General features: G+C 39.8%; 1 protein-coding gene across 1 annotated transcript in view; it reads left to right on the top strand.

Annotated features, from left to right (window-relative positions):
* Positions 1 to 1,890: 1,890 nt before the first annotated feature.
* The window catches only part of LOC139457895 (scavenger receptor cysteine-rich domain-containing protein DMBT1-like), a 93,209-nt gene continuing 68,387 nt past the window's right edge, over positions 1,891 to 26,712 (top strand). Inside the window, exon 1 of the mRNA XM_071239240.1 lies at positions 1,891 to 2,278. Coding sequence (XP_071095341.1) covers positions 1,891 to 2,278 — 388 coding nt within the window. The remainder of the gene's footprint in view (positions 2,279 to 26,712) is intronic.

The raw sequence follows: 26,712 nt of genomic DNA, 5'->3' as shown, positions 1-26,712 counted from the left end.
TACAACAACACAGATAACATTTGATCATCTATTTGAATACCACAATTGAGACTATTAATACATTCATCCTAATCATGAATGTACACAGAAAATAAAGTAGGGGAGAATTTACAGCATTGTTTTACTCCTTGATAAACAGGAAAAAGTTCAGTGAAATATCCATTTAATTTACACCATGATAAAGAGATTGCATGGCGTCCAGTATTTTACCTTTTACACCCACTTTGCGCAGCTTGAACCGCAAATTAGCTCTTGTAACGGTACCAAACGCCCTTTTTTAAAACAAAACTATCAAAAGTTTTTCTTTTTTTAATTAAAGGAGATAAAACATATAGATGATCCGTACAATCTCTTTGTTTTCGGAGACCATTTTGTTCATCAGCTAAGATAGTATTTCTCTCCAACCAACAAGACAGTCGAGTATTTAATATATCTGCATATATTTTACAAGGGATTAAAAAAAATGTTATTAACCGGGCGATTTACCTCATTTAGATGGTTCCCCCTTGTCGCTGGATGTAAGTTTTCATGGGGTGTTTGTCACAACAAGGATCAAGGATACGACTATGGTGCTTTCATGCTTCTGCTAGTCTCTAAAAGTTGTAACTATTTCGTCCTTTATGTTTGAACGCCAAAGTTTGGATTATATGGACACATGGCAACTATGCAACATGACTAGTAGAGATCCCTTGGCACCTGATAATTGAAGTTTAATTACCTAAATTATTTGTTTCTTTTTAGACATTTATGATCTGTTTACTTATTTCTGTATTGATTGAAAACAATGCATGTTTACAAGCAAACGATAAGCGTTTTGAAATTGGCGGTTGTGCTGATTTCAGTACAGGTATTATTTTTCTTTTATGCCTTTCTTACGTCATCATCTGTGCTTTTAATATCCTTTGATGTTCTACATCCATCCGTTTTTACTCTATTTTTTTTATTAAGCATTGTTTTCATTTGTTTTGTATGTCTCTAAATTGGAACTAGTTTTAGTCTCATTTGTGAATCCTGTTGAAAATCATTTGATCCCAAACGTTAGAATCCTTGGTATAAGAAGTAAATAATACGAAAACACCTTGAATGGTATGGTAGATGTCACTTCTAATCTCAAAGAAAACAACCCAGTGTATTTAGTCATCCAACAGTATACCATTATCTTTTGCCTATGCCATTGTGTAACGTCAATACATTTTTCACATTTATCTCTCTCCACTTTCATATGATCATAAGAAATCCACTTTCACATGATCATACGAAACATAATCTTAGTTATAATAAATAAAATATCAATAGATATTGCCTGTCTCTCTGTTAATCTCTAATGGGGAATGAAAATGAATTAAGCTTCAATGGCCCCATAATCTGCCTAATTTAATGCCAGGACGCTTTGGGATTTTTAAGAAAAGAGAGGAGTTAAGAGTTCTAAACATTCACGGGAGGATAGATGTGGTCACAGAAAGAAACAAGAAACTGAACAGGATAAGATGTGTTTAGAATATAACGTGAATATATAGAAATATGCATGAACATATTCCATCTCCAGTTGTTACATAGTGAAAAAATATTAGTTTTAACTATTTGAGAATATTTGGTATTACCGAAAACATGTTGTGTATACTTTGCACACTTCGATGACTAGGATGATCTGATTAGACATGATAGAAGATTGATAGAAGGTCCAAAACGACCAAGAAATCGAATACAATTTGACATCATCAAACAGAACAATGTCTATTCTGTCTCAACAACTTGTTCGTGAGAAAGTGTCTGAGTTGAAAAATATTTGGCTGAAATAAATATTTGTGATTGTTTTTTTAATAGTTGTGATCTAGTATCACTGAAAGTTACATTGAAAAACAGCAAATTGAGATGAAACGATTAATCTTGATGGTCAGTTGGTTGATTAACCACTTTCCAACAGTACAGACGGTGTGTTGTGTTTCAGCTGGTGCAGTGGTATATACTCGTCAAGGAAGTAATGCAACCTTGTCCTGGAGACTACCCCAGCCTGCTGTCAGGGAGTTTACAGTGAGACGTTATTCATCAGATATTCTGTTCCACGTGACCAACTACAATAAGGTGGACATCACTAGCACGTACAGCACAAGAGCAGAGTTTACTGGGAACATTGACTCGTCAGGATCTGGTGTGTTCAGTTTCCAGCTGTATAATGTTGTGTGGAATTCTGACCATGGTGTCTACAGATGCTACAGGGGTTCACCAGGCTCTAGAGGGGATCAGATGTCTAACTGTGGACAGGTGCTTGATGTCATACGTGAGTATGTGGCTTCTCTGATTGAACAATACTATTTGTTACAATGTCAATATGTGTATTAGGAATCCATAAACTAATACGTTCTTTCAATCACATTCCCTGAAACAATTTTCGTTTCACAAACAAAACAGGATTTACTCTGTGCTTATAATTGTCTAACACAATTCGGAAATATTGATGAAGCGCAAGTATTTTGAAAAAACGAACAGTTAAATCAGGGACAGTACTGTCAGTTGTGAGAATCGGAATATATATATATATATATATATATATATATATATATATATATATATATATATATATATATATATATGTGTGTGTGTGTGTGTGTGTGTGTGTGTGTGTGTCTGCGCGCGCGTGCGTGTGTGTGTGTGTGTGTGTGTGTGTGTGCATTGCAGGTTTGTGTTGTTGGTATTCCTTTGTGTGTTGCCCTTCTTTAGTTTTCAAATTGGTGTCAAATTGGTGTCAGGGCAGTACGCTTTTGGTTAAAGTGCTCAATTGCCATGCCGAAAACCAGGTTTCATTCCCCACATGGGTACAAAGAATGAAGCCCATTTTCTGGTGTCCCCCGCCTCAACATTGCTTGAATATTGCTAAAATCAGCCTAAAATATACTGACTGACTCACTCAAACTGTTATCTGACTAGATGTTATCAATTAAGACAATTTCCTTGGTTGATACGGAGCAAAGGACACTATGCAATGGTGACTTAAATATCAGAGATAACTGTCTAACGCAATAATCAAACTAAGAACACAAGCTAGGCACCAGTCATATGTTTCTTTCTTGAATTTGTCCATCACTTGATTGTCTAATTTGTTTGCATGCCGCCGCCGGATGGCATTAGTACGGATGTGCGGTGTCAGGCAACACACACATACTTTTTTATGCAAATTGTGTGAGTGGCGCGTGCTACCAGCAGGGTGGCATATGCTTACCCTTTCGCAAACGCTTGGTGTCTTCACTGATTTTCCGTGTTCCACTCTTATTACTTTCACCACTGTTGTTGCATTTTGCGCCCAATGAAATATGTTTCGGTGGATAATCGAGACTTGTTGTTGTCAGGCGTTGACGTTTTATGCTTTACCACAAACGTCATTGTTAACACTTAGTATAAGTACCTGGCTTCATCTGTGCACAAAACAAACAGTCTTCTGGATTGGAAGGATATACATAACCTGTTCTTCATAACTGGTTTACTAATTTTAAGTTTTGAACATCAAACCTCTATTTGTGATGAAGAAAAACATAAAATCATGATCAGAATATATGTCTATTAATTGCATGAAAAGGCAGTGATGTAAAATTTCGAATTCACCATCACATATAATTCAGAAGCACAAGTCTATTGTTTCAGTTGGAGATGTAAAAGTGTATTGTCATTAATGCAAGTGTCGACTGGTAAAGGTGTTTCATAAGTGAATTTGGCCAGTTCATGTCTGTATGATCTTGGAATTTAATATTTTGCATTCTTCACCAAAACAAAGCTAACACTGACTTAATAGTTTTACCACTGCCCGAACACACTGCATGTTTCCATAACTATAACCATAACAAGGATACGTGTTAAATGCAAGATATCTTAGCTCTTCAAAAACGTTGACAAGAAAATATGTTCATTATGTGACATTTGTTTTCCATTTGCTGGAATGTTTCTCAAAGAGATTAATATAATAGTCGTGGAATCATTGTCGAAATAAAAATTATGACCTGAAATTATTGAAACGCAACAGTATCAGCTGTATGTTGTGGAATATTAGTCCGTGAGTATTAGTCTTTATCGCATACATTCATGACCTGTGCCAGAGAATGTATTTTCACTGTTAGGTGATTATCTCAGTTTTGAAAGATTTATTGTGATCTACATCTACAGCAAACGTAGACTGACGCTATATTTGGGTGATGTGACTTCACAACTACCCCGATCTATTTGCTTCACTTGGACATTAACGGGGATTGAATGTCGGTCATATCATGGGTATTTCAAACGTAATGAAACTTTCTTTTGGACCCCATAACGAAAAAAGGACTTTCGTCAGAGATTTTACAAGTGTAACGAGGGACATGAAAATAAATATGGGTGAGACTAATGATCTTATTTAGAAACAGGTCAAGTGTTAACATTTTTTTAGATGCACTTGCACCAACAAGAACATTGAAGTGGTCAGTTCCTATATTTACCTGGGTCCTTCTCAATAAACATTAATTCTTCTGTCCTCGAGTTGAGCCAGATCAGACGAGTTGTTACTGTTAGTCACCCATGCGTTAAAGTCTCCACAAAGAAAAAAATACAAAGTGACAATCCTTTTTTCATGAAAGTAAAAAGTGGAACCCAATGGATGAATATGCGTGGCCATCAATACGATTCGTTACAAAGAGAGGTACATTTCTCAGTATGTAAACACAGTATTGTCACATGGTGTGGTAACTGAAGTGACAGCATTTCAATAAGCGCTTTTTGCAGTTTATCTAACATACTATACACAAAGGAATAAAAGACATTCAATATGATATGATGTAATTGGTGTTCGTTGTGAACTCTGCCATCAGCATAATAAATTTTTTTTATTATGTTCCATAACCTAATCTGAAGTTGTGAACTGTTTTAATTTCAAAATGAAATAGGTAAGAAAAACTCAAGATGTCATAGAGAGAGCTTTATGCGTATAAATTATGAGGTTACAACAATTAGAAAGGGGTGTTTTATTATTTATGAAGCCCGATCTCTGTCAGTATTTATGTTTTTTAGACGTACCGGATAATAGGTTGCAAGGTAATGTGCAACATCTGGAATTTATCAGGATAATAATTTTTTTCTGTGGTACAACATGTGAGTTACACATCAGTGTGTGTTGATAAAAGTGATCAAATCATGTCCATGCTCATTATTAATATCAGCTAATAACACTGTCCACTGTACGATGCCGATCATATCATAAACATGTGACACCCGTCACAAACACATGAAAAGGAAGGACAATTGTTCACCTGAAAAACACGGGAACATATGGTGCATGTCAAAAAGGGAATTGCAAACTCACATACAAATACCAAACAATGTGTTTGGTTGTACAGAATATAAAATTTGAAAGTGGGACTTACAGTTTTTGAAGCTGTTGTCAAATGTGGGAGACATTCACAAGTACGGGTATGCAGGCAGACATTCTTTCCACTACACCACAGTGCCGGTCTGTCATTGTAAGAAGTTTTAAGAGCAGATTTTGTATTGCCAAAATTATTTTACACCAAAATCAGGTATGATGTAACAGATTATTATCATGACAATAGTCATAGATTTGATCTTTATTTTCCTCGTTCAAAATGGAAATGCTTTAGTAATATATATCACCCTTCCAAGTGTATGTATGTTTAATTGATAATATGAGGGAAAGGTACAATATACTTGTATCGATACTCTATACATACTGTATACAATTCTCTTGGGGTGACAGATGTTGGGGCTAGGATTTATTTGTATGTTTATGGAAACATACTAATGTGAATCATTTCCTTAAAACATAAACATATTAGTTCATAACAAACTAAATAGTTATTATATTATGTAAAAAGGATCAACACATAAGACCCATGCCCACGTTGAGGGGTGGGGGCGGGTGTGGAAGGAGTGTACCCACTCATCAAAGTTTAAAGTCATATTTACAACCTTTACATTATCCTCCCTGAAAGCCATCGTTAAGTTGCAGCCTGATGACAATTCAGTGCAGTGCCTGAATGAAGTCTGGGTTAACATACACTGAGCGTACACAGGAAAGTGGATCTCCTCGCCATATTAACTCTTATTAAAGCCCCACCCTGACTATAAATAGCCCGCAAGGTGGCGGTGTTTCAGTTTCGAACAATGACTGATAATGTAAACACAACCCAGTGTCGGGAGAAGTTTTTTGAAAACCATACTGGAACCAGATCACCATTGACCGTCATACTTCGATTCAACGTGAATGACAAACCATGGATACAACAAATGGCTCCATGTCAAGATATAAGTCAATATATTTTCGGTAGTTTTATCATAAAAAATTGAATCGATCGTGTTTGGCGTCTGCATCAATCACAGTGGGCGGAGCTTATTTACAGTTGCGCTATAAATAGCAAAGCACATGGTCATGTATAAATGTGACACATTCAATGCATTTGTGGTCAAAGTGTATTGTGTTGAATATTTTTTACGGAAGAACAGCAGCAGAACATCAGTTTCGGTTAATGTAACAGTAACAATACTTTAATACGAAATTGACGACGCGATTCTATTAGTTCAATCCGAAAATTACAGATAGTGGTTTAGTTTGGGTCATTTGCTTTTAACAGTTAGATTTTTGCCACACAATTATGAGTTTATATTCACAAAACTTAAATTATTACACATATTTTTAACTAGTGTTTAGGAAGGGGCCTAATTGAAGCAGCAGAAGTTGCGCCAATATTTCTCTGCTTGACTACAATCAATGAATATGTCACGTGTATCAACATAACAATGCACACAAGCAGCTGGTAAATAAGTAACGAAATATACTTGATGTTTTGACCTACGGCGTATCCAGATGATATTGTACTTACAATAAACGAAAACTCCAACACACATATTCAAAGACAACTTTAATTATGAATTTCCTTTTTTTTCACAGAATTTTCACACACTGAGTTTGATCATTAGATCCACACTTATCCCATGTATGTTTTGTTCGGTGGATTTGGATACACTTCGTGCACAAGTTTAAAATACAATCTGGGATCCCTTTCGCGTTTTGTCCACACCAATCCTTCATCTGCTGCAACGTTTAATTCCGTTTCTTCAAGTCCAAGTATCTACGATCACTCCAAACAGTTCGTTTATTAGCTCAGTCCAGTTCTTAAGCAATGTGTTCTAATCGACTAATTTTGCAACATGGTGGCCGCACCATTCCCTAACTGCGATTGCCTGTGCCTTGTCACGCATGGTTGACAAAAGAGGTGTGAACATACATATTCGGCTTCATCTGGCTCCACAATGAAATCTAGCTGTGACACTGATTCACTAACCCCTAGAATCGGCACTGAATTTATCATAGTTTCTATTGCACTTGCAAGGGCGGGAAGAGAGGCGCCATCTTGTCGATTCGAGTTGTGAATCGGAATGTTGTCATCTTGAATTGGAACTTTCTCCACGATAAAGTCACCAATGTCATCATCAAAATGATCACAGGCTCGCTGATTATCTCGAGCAACTCTTCGTCAAATTAGGCTTCACATGAAAATGTTTTGTTGCTCATATTGAAGACAAGCGAAATTGCAAGGTTCTTGACAGTTGTAAGCAGCAATGCACTCATTGGGCGTGGTTGCTAGGAGATCGCGTGGTCAGAAAGGGGGAAACAAAACGTTTCAGAAAGTAATAAAAGAAATACGCAGTGTAATCCAAAAGTACCATGTACAGGATATTTTTTAACAATAATATTCACGAAAAAAAATCTTTTCTGAAAAATGCAAAATAATTTATCCTTAGGTCGTAACCCTGATCACGTGGTAAGTATTTGGAAGGAATCTTTGCGATGCCACCGTGAATGAGGTGGAGTGTATTATATTGTTGAATTCAACTGCCCAGGAAGATTGTTGAGGCATTGACGTTATGACAGATGTTCGTCATGGATGGAGAGAAAAATGAATCTATCTGAGAGAAACATTGTTGCTTTGAGGTTCGAGACAAACCTATAAACATTACTGGGGTGTACCAGGATTCAAACCCACAATCAGGTTTCTGGCGTGCACAAGGGACGCATCTCTGCGCAGTGAATCGCGGCGCCTTAGAAGACTGGGCCACCTGTGCCCCCTCTAATAAAAGAAATACTACTAGATCTACCATTGCATCGTCATAAAAGAATCAGTTCAACTTTATCTTTGTTCCGTTGTTTATTAAAAATTTGTTTCCGAAGCAAAGCGATTCGATCTACATCATAAATTAATTCATAGACTAGATTCTAGTACCAAGTGTTCAACCTTTGTTCATAAAATAACTTACACAATTATTGAAAGACATTTTTTTATAAGAAATATATTTTATTTCGTCCACCCGCTCTCTGGTTAGTTGAGGCTTGAGGGGAGAAACACATCCAAAAAATATGGATGGCCTTATGCAAATGACACTTGACATGCCAATCAACAGGGATCTGGGTCACTGGGACCCGCCAAGTTTCACGGATCGAGTTACTTCGGCATGAAGAGATTCATCAGACAAGTGAGACTAACGACGAGAAACTACTTTGATCACCTGTAAATATTTTTGACCATTACCAGTTTTTTTAACAGGATCGCTGTCATCCAGATTCCATATGAGGCAAGACGAACACAACGAAGAAAAACATTGTTGAAATCACCGATTGCTATATATAAACTGCATATATGTTACAGGAAACAAGTATAATCAGTGATTAAGTCTAATAACTGGAAATTTCAGTGATTATGTCTTATAATTGATTCACTCGGTGGTTATGTCTAATTACTGAAGTCTTCCTCTTCAAATCCATGTGTACGGAGAGCCAGTGGAAGAGGAAGCGACCAACCAACAAGGGGACCGTTGTCAAGCCCATTCTTTCCAAGGACTTTAATTCAAGGGCTCAAGTGGACCTCATCGACATGCAGTCAATAATGCAAGGCCAATATAAGTGGATCCCTAACGTCTAAACGTGCTTCTGAAGTCGCCTATCAACTTTTGGACATATTTATCCTACTTGGCGCTCCTTGTGCGCTCCAAAGTGACAATGGATCTGAATTTACAGCACAGGTTGTAACTGATTTGAAACTTATGTGGCCCTCATTGGTGATCGTGCATGGAAAGCCTCGACATCCCTAAAGCCAAGGTTCTGTAGAGAAGGCGAACTGTGACAAAAAAAGGCATTCTAGTTGCTTGGCTTGGAGATAATGACACCAGTGATTGGACTGTAGGACTTAAGTTCGTCCAGTTTCAGAAGAATTCAAGTCTCCACAGTGGTATCAAAAGCTCACCATTTGCAGCTCTCTTCGGATCTGATGCTCGGACTGGCCTTGCATCTTCAACCCTCCCACATGAAGTTCTTCAGCGACTGCAGTCAGAAGATGATCTACTTTCGGCCATTGAATCTCCTGTTTCCAATGCTGACAAGTCATTAGAAGAGCCCACTCCATCATCCAGTGACGCGTCAGAAGTATCTACTCAAACATCGCCCGCCTCCCAGGAAGATCAAGTAGCAGCACAACTTAACAGCATTAACTGTTTAAGCTTATTTCTGTGATTTTTGTGTAAGGTATCTGGTTACAGGAGGTTGTATTTACTTTGATAGCTAATCTAATTTCAAAACTAACACACATTATAAAAAGCAAGGCAGGGCTGTGCTTTCAGTAAACAAGTATAAAATCCTTTGGTTCATTTCAGTGATTATGTCTAATTACTGAAGATTTCAGTAATTAGACATAACCACCGAGTGAATCAGTTATTAGACATTAATCACTGATTATACTTGTTTCCTGTAACATATATACCCTACACCACAGGATAACGATTGGTGCCCCAACACATATTATGTTTCTTGTTCATTTACACTGCTCATATGCATCACGACAAACGTATAACATTCTCGACCAGAGATTTGGAACTATAACTTGTGTGTTGGACTGTGTTGGATAAATCGTGGACATTCCATGGTATCATTTTATGAATATGTGAAGACGACATGGCAGGTAGGTTTTGAAACCAAAGATGTACGCGTTTGTTGAAAAGTCTTGGAATCGTTTGGTAGATATTCATATTACCATTAAAACTTACGTCCTTGTTTTCAAACGACCGACATGTTAACATGACGTCGCCCGTTTACGCATTAACCAATGTCAGATCACTTGTATAAGATCCGCCCACTAGAATGTGGTAGTTACTACCGCAGATGGGGCTTTAACTGGTTAACGTGATTGCTGCACTCTATCAGGCCAATGCTCACAATATAATGCAATTATGTTACCTGACCACTGAAATATGAAACATAGGATCAATCTAAACCTTGTCATACTGCTGGCGTTGTTTATCAAAATCAACTACACGCTATTTTTATCGCTTTTGGGTTGCAGCATAATGAGCCACCCTTTTTCAAGGATTAGTGCTATCTTTGGTTCTACAGTCAGGTTCAGTGGGTCCTTCTACAGTTTAAAAGATTGCCTCCTTTGGTGGCTTAGGCTTTCCTGCCGACTGACACTTCTATGCCAATGACATCATCTACACCGGCCGCACCTCCTTTCCAAGAACCTGATGTGAACCTGAGTTCCCCTGCCAGGTATATTGTGGTGAACGGACACACCAAGATGAATGACAAGGCACCTATGGCCATCGCTTTAGACTTGTTATCAGCATCATTTCAGGTAGCTGCATATGTGGAGGGCATGTCTAATATTTTGAAAATGACCCTTGACCATGGCCATGTCCCTGTCTGCCACTACTTCAAGTGGCGTGAGAAAAGTCTTTGGGCCAGCTTACGCCAGGCTTGTTTCCAAGAATTTCAACAGAATGTGAATGGGTCACAAGTTAAAGATTTTCAGGATGTCATCTCTCACTAACCATCCATCCGGTGGATTTCATGGCACAGGATGCATACCGGCACATCCCTATTCATTCTGAACACCAGCCATTCTCTTTGTAAGACTTGCAAACCTCCTGTTTGTTGATGCATCACTGAGAGGTTGGGGAGCTGACATGGTCGACCTGGTGTGTGGGCAGACTCAAGGGCAAGATTTGAACATCAGCAGCCACAAGTTTTTGGCTGTGATATTGCTAGACATCACAGGAAACAAACCGTGATCCCCCAGCCAAATTTCAGTGGCTCATAACATAAACAAGGTGAGATCAACACACTCCAGTTGTCCGTTTGACAGATCTTTTTAATTCTTCAAGTTGATTGTCAGCATGCCACTGACTTTAAAGACAATTCGCTTGGCTACTGCAGCTGGTATTGGCGAAATATTTGCTTTGGATATAACACAGACCCTTAGGTTCACATGGGTCTCATATGGGATTCTGTGGCCAAAAATGGGACGATTTCATCTTCATGATATTTTAAGTTTTTGACTCCATTGCGTGCTCTAAGACAATACTATAAAAATGAAAGAACTTCCAGGAGGTTGCGGAAGAGGTTGAATCCTCTAAGTATAGCTTGGGTCACAAAGAAGGCAATGACGTTTTGGTTTCGGGCGACAATTCTGTAGGCGTATTAACACATGCAGGTTTGGATCTGCCTCAGGCGCACTATCCATATATAATCAGGTCTCCTATGTCCTCGATGGCACAACAAATGAAATGTTCAGTGGGTGATTTCCGGTTGCACATGATTGGCTCGTTTTTCGCTGACACACAGAAGACCAATGGATAAATCGAACAAACTGAACACTACCTACAAACATCAGAAAACAAAGGAAGTGGAGTAAACTTTTTTTTATTTGGTAAATATTTCTGTGAATTTGCCAAATCTTATGACTTTTGATATTTCTGTGAATCAAGATACATGTTGGACACCACTCCGTACCTTTCAGTAATATGGCTAGCATTAGGAGATTGTTAATGCTTCTGAGTACAAAATATGAAGTTTGCGATTCAAATAACTCTTTAAAACGGGAAGTTCCTGACTTGAAAGAAAATGAGGGGTATTGAACATGAGGTTGCAAATCACGATAGCATAATCAAGTTACTATGTGAAAAGCTATCAGCAATAAGAAGCCATCATATTCAAAGAAATCTATGACAAGAAGCGAAACTCATCTATTGTATTCTAAGATGCCCAGCAGATAATACAATACTGGTGGTTCGGGCATTTCCCATTAATTAACTATAATATACTTGCAGGTGATACATCGTCTCCCTTAATCAGAGTATCAGAAAAAAACGCAGTACCCTACATAACCCCATAACATTAATAATCTATATGCCCAATCGGGAAGGTGTCTTTGGAGCCAGGACACTACTAAGAGAAACAGTATTCAAACTGATCTGCCAGCCATGCTAAAGAAGAGACAGAAGAGTAGGGAAGCTGCATCAATTCGTGACGCTGATAACATGGTCTGGACAAGGATAAAAGTGGTTTCAGCCGAAGTAATCCTGGACACCAAAGACACCAAGGAACCAGGGTCCTCCTGGCGCAAGGTTGACCAGTAGACAGTGCTACATTAATAGGACGTGAACACAGTATGACTCTCTGTTTACATGTAACTAACTACTGATAATGTTATCCCGCAGACAGTAAAAAAACTAAAATGTTATGTTATTTTTTTTATGGCATATATAGACTGTAGAATGTGTATTATATGTAGACTAAATTATTTTTTACATGTTAAGTTTAATTGCGAATGAATTAATTCAAAAGGTAACATGAAGCCTACTAAGTGACAAAATACATGCTCAGCTTCATTACATAACAATACAGGCGGAGTTGGTGAGTATTGTTTGATGCCGCTTTTAGCAATATTCTAGCAATATCCCGGTGGGGGACACCAGAAATGGGCTTCACACATTGTACCCATGCCGGGAATCGAACCCAGGTCTTCGGCGTGGTGAGCGACCGCTTTAATCACTAAGCTACCCGACCGCCCCAAATACAGGCAAAAGTCGTGACAAGCAGTAATACACAGTACTCAGATTATGCAACGGAGTAACTACAAAATCATTACCAGATCGGTCGGAAATATACACATCATGACCAAATGGTCGGAACAATACACATTGTGACCAAATGGGCTGGAATATACACAGTTCAGTTCATCCTCCGTGGCTAAACACAACCTGAGGCGTGAGCTCCAGTCAATCCTGTGTCATTAGATACACTGCCATCCTCTGCGATTGTGGTACACTTCATGAGGTGCAGCATGTACGTTGAGGTTCAACTTCCTTACATTTTGTGAGAAACGTGTTATGCTTGCTACGACCTCCGCCACTGAGCTTGGTTTATGGCAGAATATCTAACCATATGATGTGCATGTAGGGCATCATGTGAATTTTTGTAAGATCCCAACTCACCATTTGTAGCACATCCATGATTCCACTACTTCCCAAATGAAGGAGGGACCAAGCTGATGGAGGATTGCATCTTGATTTTTGTTGTAGGAATGGCAGCAATGAGCTCAACTTCAATTGTCTTATTTCGTACCATTTTATGCTGAGTCAATACTTCTGAAGATTTAGGTCCAATCCCATTGGCCTTGAAACCGTTCTTCAGTGAGCCCTGCAGATCAGACTGGAGCCGACTTACCATATTTCCGTCAGAAATAAGCTGTTCGAACATATTTCTGTGAATGTACTAAGCATATACAGAGATTTCCAACTACCCAATGTGCAAAGTATGTTATGTGGTATTCCCTGTGTTACTGCATGTGTAGTGGCTCCAATCCTAAATTAGTGTGTGTTGTAGGAACTGATATCTGATGACAGGCTTACCGTTCATATGGATGAAGAACTGGCTTGGTTGGGCTGAGCGTAAAGACAGATGTGTGGTTAGTGACGTGACTTGGCAAATTGGCTGTAAAGAAGATTGATAATCTTATGTACACACAAACTGGAGGGCAGTAGGTAGTCTTTAACATGTCAGTTATGATTGGGTGTCAAGCGTTGGGTGTCATCATCAGAGCTGCTGTATTCCTGTATTCCCGCATGCATTTGCAAACTAAAAAGTTGTCTGAAGGACAGTATTAATTTTGTGATGTCTGGCAAGAGCTGAGCACTGCAAAGCTGGAGGTAACCGTCCTTGACATACTGGCTATGAAACATGAAATATCATCTACGGTTGCAGTCCAAATCAGAGATATTTTATGTTAACCTTAATGCAGCTACGTAGGTATGTTGAGCATTGCTCGTCACTGGTGTTTTTAGTGCCCCAAAGGCCTCAGTTTTTAGATAATCCACAGATTCCTGGGAACTGGTGTTTGTTTGGTTCTGGCTTCTGATTTCAGCTGACGAAACATCAGATAAGGAACATATTTGTTGTTATTTAAAAAAAAGTATTTATACTAACCTTGGACTAATAAATTAATGTTGACTGCCCAACAAACTGCATAGTCTTCTCTTATGAAGTTCACTGCTTGTTCAATATGGAAATAACTGCCTGGTTATGCCTGTTTATTATTATTTTTTTGCTCCTGGGCTTGTCAGCCCAAATGTTGAGCGCAACTTAGACTGAAATGGGATGGTTCCATGTTAGTCCTATCTTCTTCCAATGCTCCGCCCATGAACCGTTAGTCCAGCATCCTGGAAAGTATGCTCCGAACCCATGTGCTGTCTCCTGATGTCTGTCTGTTCAGAGCTGTATTGCTTTGTTTGTTATCCGGCATTGATCCGGAAATATTGACATTCCATTGAGACTGTCTAGGAATGAACGCCAAATCAGAAAGTCATCCTTCATATTTCTTGTAACCCTAACCTTATGATGATATGATGAGTCGTCATAATATCACAAATTCGAATCATTTGATTTCCGAAGGAAGGCCCTGCCTATGGGAATGGCCCTACCTATGTGATTTAGAGACAAAAGAAGACTTTCGACTGCTGCTATGGTTCACTCTATTCTGACTGTGTCCAGCTGAATTCCAAGGGAATTTATAAATGGGGTTGGTGTTTTTGTGGCTGGCTATTGGGATTCGTAATCCTTGCAAGTTGCTAATAATATAGACAGGACTTATTGGCATTCAGAATTATCCATTCCAGATCCTCAGCATAGAAAGTCGTCCGAGTAATGCATTAACTCCCCTTGGGAATGTACCTTTCTTTGCATTATCCACTTGATGAAGGTGGATTTTGTTTTCCAAATATTGAGCTACTTGTGCCACATGCGAATCATAATGCTTTGCTGATAAAATATGTGTGCAAGAACTGGATTCCAGGCAAGTGAATATCATGAGGATTTACCATGCATAACCGGAAAGCGTTAAAAGTGTGGTATGATATGGACCGTCCATTTTGTCTATACTTTACTTAATTCACATTTTCTCAAGTACAGTTTGTTCCATATTGCGCTGATTCTAGCAAACAAACTAAACTGGCCTCTCTGGAAACCGTGTTATGTAAGTGAATCCTTCTATGAAACCATAACCATGGCTTAGTTAACAATAGATAGGAATCCAGGTATTCTAACAGCTTATCTTCTTTGATATGTGTGGCTCAAGTTTGTGGAAGACTCTATTGTAAAACTGAAAAATATTAACATCTGGGGCTAGTTGATTTCCTACAGCTGATTTGTTCAATCAGCACTTTGAGAATCGGTGGCTCCAAATAAACTGATAACAAACATGAGGAAAGTGGTAATGCTGCCTGTGGCAAATTTTCCAGGCAAGGGTTAGAAGTAAACTCAAAAGCTTTACTAGGCTGAGTAAAGATAAAGTGCCTTTTTAAAGTTAAAACAATGGGGAAATTTGGAAATATGTACCTGCCCACAGAGATTTGAACTAGCCCTGTACTAGTGGGCTAGTGTTAGGTTCAAACCTGTCTAATCCAACCAAAAACCAACGTTTGGTACATTGGTGTGATTGCTGTTAGAGATTGTGAAGGCTGCTTGAAAGTGTTGAAACTGTAGTTCATGGGTCGAGGATTGACAATCATGTATAGCATCCACAATTCCGCCTTGATTGTGTCCCATGCCTTGTCTGTTGATGCAGCCTGAACTCTGCTGGTGGCCAATCTAATTGTGTACAAATATTCAAGGATTTGCTGCCGGCTTTCAGATATTTCTCTCTTGCATGGATGATAAAGCAGATGTGTATCTTTTGACTGGTGTGACATTAAGTTGACCCATTAAGTTTACCACGATAGTGCTATTCACTTGTACCTTATCTTATCCCTTAAAGCTTTGCACGCTTACGTCGAACCCATTCGACAGAGGTGTCACTTCCCGTGCATCTGATGTCGAACCCATTCCACAGACGAATAGCATAACGGCACTCCAAAATAAAACTCGCCATATCTATTTACCAAGAAGGTTTTGCGTAACATTTAAATTACGGATGACATGTATAAATGCTCAGCTTGCTCAATATCAAAACTTTCAGTCATTTATTTACCTCAAAAAGAAAATATCGCGAGTTAAAAATGTTTCGGCCAAATTTCTCGGCACACAACTACCATAAACGGCCATTGTTGACTTTTGGCACTTCAGGCTGAGCGGCATGCAGTCCGATATTTTCTTTTTAATTTCATCATTTTTCTTATTTGATCATAAATTTTTGTTTGCTGACGAAAGGAAAACACTCATGTTCCTTAATTTCTAAAAATTAGCAACTTTTTGTGTAACTAATTGTTAACAAAAACAATCTGAATCGTAACGTCATCGATTGGATGGAACTTGTACAATCATGGCAACGGCGGTAAACAAACAACTCCACATCCATAGTTATCCCGTTTTACTATTACAATCATTTTGTTACATCTAACTTAAATTTCTAGAATTATTGACACGTATGTATAAATCTTTGTAAAAAGATTCATTTATAAAGAGTTTGCAAATGATTTCGTTTGATAAACGTTCGGACACATTGACAAGCCGACAGGTAAGTAAGCAAGAGTAGGTAAGCTTTCATAAAGAAATTCCGAAATAGATTCAAATTCAAAAGAAAATACATAATTTACTATTTTTCGTCAACTATTTACTATTCATTTATCTGGAGAGCAGGCTTCACTCCTTCATATTTCTTTGCGATCGTCTAAATCCGAAAGCATAATGGATGATTTTAATTTTAAAATATTTTCTAAAACGAACGCAACGGAGAACGATATAACGTATTGATATGCCATAATAATAACAACATAAAATTGTTATTGGTCTAATATTACAAAAAGAACAATTGAAAATGTTGAAAGTGTTGTTGAAAACTTTCTGAGAACCTCCGGTCCTCTGAACCAATATATTTTTGGTACACGACGAGGTAGTGTAAATATATAGAGAGTCTAGGCTCCTATATGTGATTTTGTACCCAAAACAAATTCAATTGTACCCAAAATATTTTGTGAATTCGTACCTAAGAAAATAAGACAATAGATCTATAATTATATTTGTTTTCATGTAGATCGAGAGAAACATAATAAACTATTTCATCAAGTTCCTAATATGATTATGACTGTGATCCTTGAAATTGATTGTTTAGTTTCGAGAGAAAAATGACGTCTTGTCACTGAAGAAGAGGCCAGTTAAGTTGGTTCAACCTAAGTTAGAATGTATTGTTTTGTTAGGAAAGTGATATTATGTTAAGTTTAAGACACCAAAAATAATGTATATCTTTGAAATAATTCCAGGTAGACCTACAAAAACACATACCCTTTTGGGTAACAAATTACTAGAAAGTTTGGGTACAAAAGTCACCACTGTACATTTCTACTGTTTCTTCGTGAATCAATAGGATAAAAAAAAAGTTCGTCTGAATGTTTCCTTTTCTCATTTTAAGACAAGAACTTGTATTACATAACAAAAGAAAGGCAGATCTACACGGATCACGTTTTGTCCTAAAAATATACTCTTAAAAAAAAGAAACTTGACACTGACTTTCAAAATGTAATACAATGCGATTGTTTCAAAATAGGACACAGAAAACATAATTGAAACACTGTTTGAAGATCAATGTACACAATGTTCAAAACATAAATTGTGTCACCTAGACAGACACACATACACGATACAGTTAATGCCACAGGGGTACAGAAAATGTCAGTATCGGTTGTGCCCATCACGTGCATCAATCACCGCTTGACACCGACGACCCATAGATGCATCAAGAATCGCCGGAAGTGTTTGGGGCGGTGGATTCCTTCTGCGAACGCGTCAATCCAACTTCGTGCAAAAAGTCCAGCCTCACTCAGTCTGTTGCGTACCGTTTGATCTGATATTTTGCGTACCCCAGGGATCTGTGTGGTTGTAGATGTGGCTGTCGTAGTGCGGTCTCGGAGGTGTCGCAGCCGGATGTATCGATTTTGTGCTTGGGTTGTCACCCTTGGTCTTCCTGACCTTGGTCTGTCGTCAACTCTGGGTCCAAAGTGCGGAGGTTGTCTGTCTGCATACGCCAAAGTGCCTGGCCAGTCTGTCTGGATACGCCAAAGTGCCTGTCCACTTCTTGCTGAGTTGCTCCAGCTTGTAATCTCCCAATGGCGTTGTTCCGTTGAGCTTCATTCAGTCTTAGCATTCTGTCAGCGCCTTTACGGCCGTTATAAGGACTGTATGAACAGCCGTTGTTGTTGAGTTTTATACACATTCACCAGAGGGGCGGTGTGTGTGTGGGTGTGTGTGCTACGTTTATGTGCTTTGCATGTGTTTTCGCGCTTTATAGACACATCGTCTTTCTGTTTGACTTATTTGGTTCTCAATTCATGTAATTATTTTAGATATTTGGCAAAAAGTGGTTTTACATCGATGTCAAGTTTGTTTTTTTGAAGAGTATATATAAAAATGTGAAAAATATGGACACCTCAGAAATGAGGGCTTATAAGTTATCCCAGCAAACAATTCTACGTTGTTACAACGTTGTGACAACGTTGACTTTTCGTTGCTAAAACGTTGTGATTTTACGTTGTCACAACGTAAATCTGTAGACTCCCACATTGGTTGCTACAACGTTGTGCGTAATCCAAAATACAACCAAATCAAGACGTTGTCACAACATCCATTTTTACCTTGCTACAACGTTTAACCAAAACGTCGCGAGAACGTAGGTATCGCATACATATGGCGACATTACAGCCATTGCAGCACGTTGTTGCAATGTCCATGGAGATGAACGCCTGTTTTATTCCTCAATACCTCCCAGGCAGCCTGAAAAGTTTGTACCAATATAGTTAAGACATCAGGTACCAAGCAATACGTTCTGCAAACTGAATTCACTTTAACCCTAGCCATGAAACAGTAAGTCAATGAAATGCACTCTCTTTTGGCAGAGTTTGAAATACGGCCAAGATAAAAATCTAGATGTTTTAAATTACATGTACAATTTGGTTATATAATATTTATTTTCCTAAAAACATTTCAAGGCTGCTAGCAAATTGTTCACAAATGTTTCAACACAATTAAAAGATATTTGATTTTCCCCCGAATTTGCAAAATAAAAACCATCAAACAATAAGCCCTGCACCAATTTGAATCGTTTACATTTTCTTGGCCTTACCCCATACATTCAGCATTGAGAGCAACACTGTGACAAACAGAATAGTCTATGCACCTGATGTCTTAAGATCCATTTCCAAGCAGCGAAATGACAATAGAAATCTGGTTGAGGTGACCTTTATTTATTTGTTAAATGACAAGTCAGAGCATGGTCTGAGTGGCTGCAGAGCCTTTTCAGTCCTCAAATGAAAAGTCGCACAAAGTCCTGTGGGATATCTGTCCATATCTGCTTGAGCATGTTTGAAGTTCCTGGAGTGTCTGTGGAACACGTGGTTGACGTCGAAGGCGCCGATCCCTCTCATCCCACATGTGCTCGATTGGTGAGAGATCAGGGGAGCAAACCAGTCAGGGGATTACATTCACGTTGTTTTGTTGAAGGGAATCATGAACAAGTCGAGCAATATGAGGCCGGGAGTTGTCATGTTGAAAGGTAATGCCTGGGCCATGACGACGCAAAAACAGTAGAACAACAGGGCCGATAATCTCGTCGCGGTAGCGCTGTCCATTGAGATTTCCCTCTACCACTATCAAACTGGTCCTCTGTCTTGCTGTAATCCCACCCCATACCATAACGCTGCCGCCCCCGAACCGATCTTCTTCCATGACACAATGATTGACGTAACGTTCACCTCGACGTCGGTAAACCGTCCATCGCTGTGGCTGAGGTGAAAACGAGACTCGTCAGTGAATAGAACTTGTCCCCACTGCATGGCCGTCCAGCGTAGACGCTGTCTGCACCACTGTAGACGTGCTTGACGGTGGTTTCCTGTCAAAATGGGACTTCTGGCGGGTCTTCTGGCGACAATCCCTGCACATCTGAGGCGGCGACGTACGGTTTGTGAAAATATTCGTCAAAGGCAAGGCTTCTTGCAGTCACTGTTGCTGGCTGGAATCGATTTCGTAGGTGTGTTGTTCGAATCCAGTTGTTTTGTCGATTTTTGGTTACGCGTGGTCTGCCACTCCAAGGATGGTCTCTGACTGCATTTGTCTGTTGCCAAGGTTGCCATAAACACCAAATGGTGTTTTTGTGGACGTTAAATTGTCTTGCAACATCACGTTGACTCGATCCTGCATCAAGCATACCAAAGACTCACAGACGCTCATTTTCGGAGAGGCGTGGCATTTCGTAATGTTGAATAATTGCATAATCTTATTTGATTTTTTTTATCATTTAAACCATAATGTTTAGATTGATATAGATCAATTATGATTATTAATCTTGATTATTTGATCTTCAATCATGAGGAACACAACGTTTCGGAGTATATGCTTTCTCCTTAATCAGGTGAATGAATGGCATGAGGCAGACAGCATATATATGTACATGTAAGGACAACCCAATAATTAAGATAACAAAAGGTGGAATAGTACGAAGGGTGGAAACTAACAAGGGAAACCAAAAGATGATTGCAGCTTGTGAATAGTGATTAGCAACAGCAATGGAAGCCAACACTTTACAGTAATTAGCATGGAAGGTATGGAAGCAAGTACTTAAGTTATCATAGATAAGTAATAGGTAATTGACACTATGCAAATGGGAGAGGTAATTAGCACTGATAGGTGACAGAATGGACATAGCAAAGAGCAAACTGAAGCCAGCTAGGTAATAAGCACTGACAAAGATCAAAGAAATAAGTACCAAGCACTGGGCAGATAGATTCACTGGTCACGGTTCATGGCTGTTGGGGGTCTCCTGATGTCAATGGCTTCTTGTTGTTTCCTTTGTTGCCAGTTGTTGGTGTTGGAAGACAGGACTTTGGTGGCTCCCCATGTGATGTTATGGTTTTGGTTCTTCAGGATGTGTTCAGAAATAGCGGTTTTCAGGTCAAGTTTGTTAACAGAGATCCGATGTTCTTTGAGTCTGGTGTTGGGGGGTCTAAGGGTTTCTCCAATGTACTGGTGGCCACAGTTGCAGGGGATCTGGTATATACATGCTCGGAGGTTGGGACTTACGCTGATTGTGCCTCTGCAGGATGGCGCATGGATCTTCTTATTGTGCTCACCAAAGAGAAATTATCACTACAGGTTGCGACGATCGAGACAAAATAGCCAATCTGTGTGTTTCCCTTAACTTTTCCAGAAGACAGAGTCAGCAATCCACATGCACTTCCTCGTCAGGTTTGAATCGTCATTCAGGCATCATCCTGAGGATCGATATCAAGATGCTTCAGAGATGTTATGACAGTCCTCGTTGCTCTGGTCTTTATCATCGACACTCTCTCAGCCTGAGATTCAAAATTTGGAATAGATTTTATCTACTGCCCCCTGTGTACATGGATTGTAAACCCTACACTTATCCCACAAAATATTTCTACGAGAGTATTATCGCCCTCACCAGGGACAACCTCCACCATTCAAACAGAAACATTTGACGGGAGAGTCCGTCGACCTTTCATTAGTATGATCAGCAGGTGTTTGACATATGAGGATGTGTCTAGCATCATACAGGGCTCAACTTGCTACTGCACCGGTTTCACCCAATATTCTACAATGAACTGACTGCCTGTACATGGTTATTCTTCGGAACTCACAACACCACTAGTTGCGTGCGTAGCTTTTGGACATTGTCCGGCAAGCCTGCAGAGTTTCCTGTTCCTGCGCAAGGGTTTGTCATATATAAACAAAGGCTGAGATGCTGGGACAGACTGACCTCAAGCCAGCTATGTGATGCATTTACTGTAGTATTTTGATGACTACACATGAAGTCTTAACATCCTCGCACCTCCTTTGTCGTCACCTCAAAATAAGAATAGGCAGCGCTTCTTTGCGGCCCAAGGTGATTGAATTCATGGTGTCTTTGCCAGTGCTACACATCGGTATACCGATGATCAACCAGGTAGGACAAATCTTTCCTCATTTTTTCAAGATGGAGCTTGTGAATATAGACGCTTATTCAAGATATGCTTTACATCCCTTCAAGGCACAGTCTCTGGTACTGTCGTACTTCAACATGATCCAGATTACCTGATTACCGAGCCTTGTGTGATCATTTAAACCGAGAATAATATAGTCAACCTTGATTTACAAGATATAGGTTTGGCTTCAAATTCTCAGTCAACTACTTCGGACATGCACATGGTTTTTACAGTATTACATCCGAATAATGACACAGTAAAAACTCTAAACCATCAGTTGGATGTTATTTATAGTGGATTTCTCGGGATAGCATATTTCTCGGGATAGCATAGTTCAACCAGATGGCGCCCTGTCTCCCTTCTTCAGGTTCCACTGGTTTTATCCACCACAGCTACTATTGGCAATTTCGACATCACCTACTGGTTATTGGAGTAGAGAATGTTCCCAACCTGAGGCAGATGATCGACAGGAAAAGGGTTTGATCTTCCAAGGGTCATCATCTCAGGTGGTTTGTCAACACTGAAAAGTCTGAGACCACGCTGTCTTGTACACTGCATTTGATCGGAGCTCTTTTCGACGCTGATCTCGAGAAGATGTCCTCCGGACAGGTTGAAAAAGATACAATTACTCGTAGCATTAGCACTCAGACAGTCTTTACATCTTCGACAATGGTAGCGGTTACTCTGTCTTTTGACGTCGGAACAAGCTCCTACACCAGAGAAGTCGGCTACAACTACGGCCAATTCAGAGATAATAATTCAATGAGAGACCTTATCTCCAGATTGACGATTGTCTGGTGCTATGGAATCGATCCTCCAGATCAACAATCTTGAATTCAAGGTGGCCTGCGATCTCCCTTTGGGCAGAAGTTCTTCGGCAATCAGGACTCATGATCCAATCAGACAACGCCTCAGTCGTTTGATACATCAACAAGATGACGATTGACATCTTTCAGCTGATAAATGCTTTGGACATGAGCAGCCAAGCCTGACACATTCCGGAAGTCAGCAGTGTCATAGCAGACTTGCCGTCACGTCCGGATCAACCATCCTGAACAGAAAGGCGTATCCATCAGGAAATCTTCAAGGGGATTTGCTGTCTCTACCATTGCTCAGAGATTGACCTATTCTTCCCAGGTTGTACAGCCAACTCCGTTTCAGATTTGTCTCTCCAATTCCAGATCAAAAGGCATGGGAGTTGACTCTCTGGCCATATGATTGGAGAATCTCAACGCCTACGCATTTCCACCAACAGCGCTTCTACCATGGGTAATCCAGAAGACTGTAACTACAAAACATTTACAACTGATTTAGATCACGCTCTACTGGCCAGCTCGCAGCTGGTTCACCACGTTGGTAGATCTCACAAGAGGAAATCATTATCCACTTCCCTTGTGGAGAAATCTTTTCCTTTCAACCACACTTAAGCCTACAACAACCATATCTGGACACCTACATCTATGGGCCTGGCTCATTTACAGTCCTTTGTCACTTAAGGTTATTCAAGGTGAGTAGGGAAGACCATCACGGAGGCTCATTGTACTTCATCATTAGTGTTGTACGATAATAATTTGCTATACAGCGATAGATCGATCAATACCTTCAGCACCTTTGCTCCACTCGGAAGTTGAAGTGCTCTACATTATTAACATATATAGAAGGTCTTACTTTGGTGATCACCAGCGCAACACGCGTAAAGATCGCTGTAGTCCCCGAATTCCAAGTGCATCTCTGCTCTTACAAACTCGCAAACCAATCGTCCAAATTTCGTGTGCCCAAATGGGACTTGAATGTAATGCTACTACACTTGATGTCAGCAAAATATGAACGCTTGGCAAAAAAAGATTTTGAACACATAAAATAAAGACAGTCTTTCTTCTAGTCCTGGCAACTGCTGCAAGGGTCAGCTAAATGTATGCCTTGGATATAAACAGAATTTGATTTGAGAACAACAGTTACGGAAATGTTCATATAGGTCTACGATGGGATTTCATCTTTAAGAGTGAGTGAGTATGGTTTTACGCTGCTTTAGTAATATTCGAGCAATATCACGGCGGGGGACACCAGAAATGGTTTTCACACACTGTACCCATGTCGGGAATCGAACACTGGTCTTCGGCGTGACGAGTGAACGCTTTAATCACTATGCTATCCGACCGCTCCTCATTGTTAAGAACCAACTTCCTGGTCAACCCAACAAGCAATTCACCATCCCGGCATTGGCTTTAATTCTACATCCCGAGGATCATGCGGACATATTGCTATGTCCAGTTTGACCTCTATGCATTTACTTGCAAAACCTCATCGACCCTGGAAGAGATTTTTTATCCCCATCTCTCACACCACTCCCAAACACCGGTCCCCTTTGGTTATGATCTACAATACTCTGTGCCTACAACTTTGCACAATTGCCTCCAACCCAGACATAAAATTCTCATGAGACAAGAGCTGTTGCATCTACAATTGCTCTGCATAGCTCCTCAGTGCTATCATGGAAGAATGCTTCTGGAAGTCTGACGGGCTTCGCCTCCCACTACTGACCACATATCTTCGTAACAAATGTCCAAGGGCTACACCACATCGGTCTGCTAGTCCTGGCTGAACAATTAACGACAGCCCTTTAACGCAGATAAATAACGAGTGCACTCACTGTAGTCATGCAATCATATCATGTACAGCATGAATATATAATTGAGAGCCACTCCCTTTCATTCATTATCATTATACAGGTTCCCAGAATGAGGCCCCAATGGAGAGGCACAAAAAAATCATCTGTAGAGACTGTAAAAAAGTCTATCACTACGAAGTTCAGTGAGGCCAGAGGCTGTGTAGGCAATTGGGCTTGTTGAGACCGGCACAGTAAATAGACAGTCAGTGAACCATATTAATTTTGGGATACACCCTCCACACATGAGGAAACCCCCGACGGCTATATTGAAGAATTCTGGTGACCTAATGGTCATGATTGGACAGTTAATGACTGACAACCGCCGCCAGGTGCTTGATGAAGTTGTGTTTTGACTCTCCAGTAACCTAGTGGTGACGACTGGGCTGTTTATGACTGATAACTGTCACCAGCTGACAATATCACGGCGGGAACACTAGAAATGGGCTTCACACATTGTACCCATGACGGGAATTGAACCCAGGTCCTTGGCGTGACGAGCGAATGCTTTAACCACTAGGCTACCCGACCGCCCCTTTATACATATGAAATTATATTAAACAATGCATGCACATTTAAAGAAAGGGTCTATGAAATCCAGTCACCTTGAAGTTTCATCCGTTCTAATTATTAGGAATTCTCAGAAAAAAGTTTTCATCAACATCTTCAACATTCAGAATCATCCTTGGAATCCATTGCAATTTCGGATTTAGACTTTAAGATTTGATGTTACGCAAAAATACATAACGCATGAATGAAGACAACTGTAACTGCTACCCAGGTCAACAAATAATGTTAGGTGAAGTGAAGATGATAAAACTAATAATTATGTCATTTATTAGCTCACCGGGTCCGAAGGACCAAGATGAGCTTATGCCATACCGTGGTGTCTGTCATCCGTCCGTCCTCCGTCCTTCGTTCGTCCTCTGTTCGTCCTCTGTTCGTCGTCCCTCGTCCTTGTTTCAAAGGACTTCTCCCTACGAACCACTAATTGGACTGGAAGCATCCCTAGGTGATGGGAATTCAAAATTGTTCAAATAGTGGGCCTGACCCCCCCAGGGACTGTGGGGCGGGGCCAAATAGGTGTAATTTGGCTATATTGCTTTAAGCCACTTCCACTCTGAAACTAAGAGATAGATATCAGCCGTATTTAGTAGGAAGCATTGTCAGGTGGTGAGGATGCAAATGGTGGGACTGAGGGACGGGTCCAAATAGGGGTAATTTGGCTTTATTGCTTAAATCGAATACTTCTCTGGAACTAAGATATAGATATCAACCATATTTGGATGGAAGCATTCTCCTGTGGCGAGGATTCAAAATTGTACAAACGATAGGGCTGACCCCCCAAGTGGCTGAGGGGCGGGGCCAAATAGGGGTTATTTGGCTATATTGCCTTAAACGACTTCTTCTCTGGAACTAAGGATAGGTAACAACCACATATGGTTGGAAGCCTGCTCCGGTGATGAGGATTCAAAATTGTACAAATGGTAAGGGCTGACACAACCAGGGGGCTGAGGGGCGGGGCGATATAGGGGTAATTTGGTGCTATTGTTTTAAGCGACTTATTTGCCTGGATCATAACAGTAAAATGGTTAAGATCTTTGTGATACTTTGTATCTTGAGATGTACACATTCATGCTGTCGACCCCTTTTAAATGCTGACAGTCACAATTACGAAATCTTTGCAGTATTATATATATGTACAATGCAAATGAATACTTTGTCACGATTGTAAATATCCAGGTGAGCCATACATGAGACCTATAACTTGAAAACTACTGCATTCT

Source organism: Haliotis cracherodii, unplaced genomic scaffold (assembly GCF_022045235.1).
Source record: "Haliotis cracherodii isolate W230 unplaced genomic scaffold, xgHalCrac1.p SCAF_12, whole genome shotgun sequence".
In the NCBI taxonomy this organism is placed as follows: Eukaryota; Metazoa; Mollusca; class Gastropoda; order Lepetellida; family Haliotidae; genus Haliotis; species Haliotis cracherodii.
The sequence above is the reverse complement of the archived record's forward strand: the minus strand, read 5'-3'. Positions and strand labels throughout refer to the sequence as shown.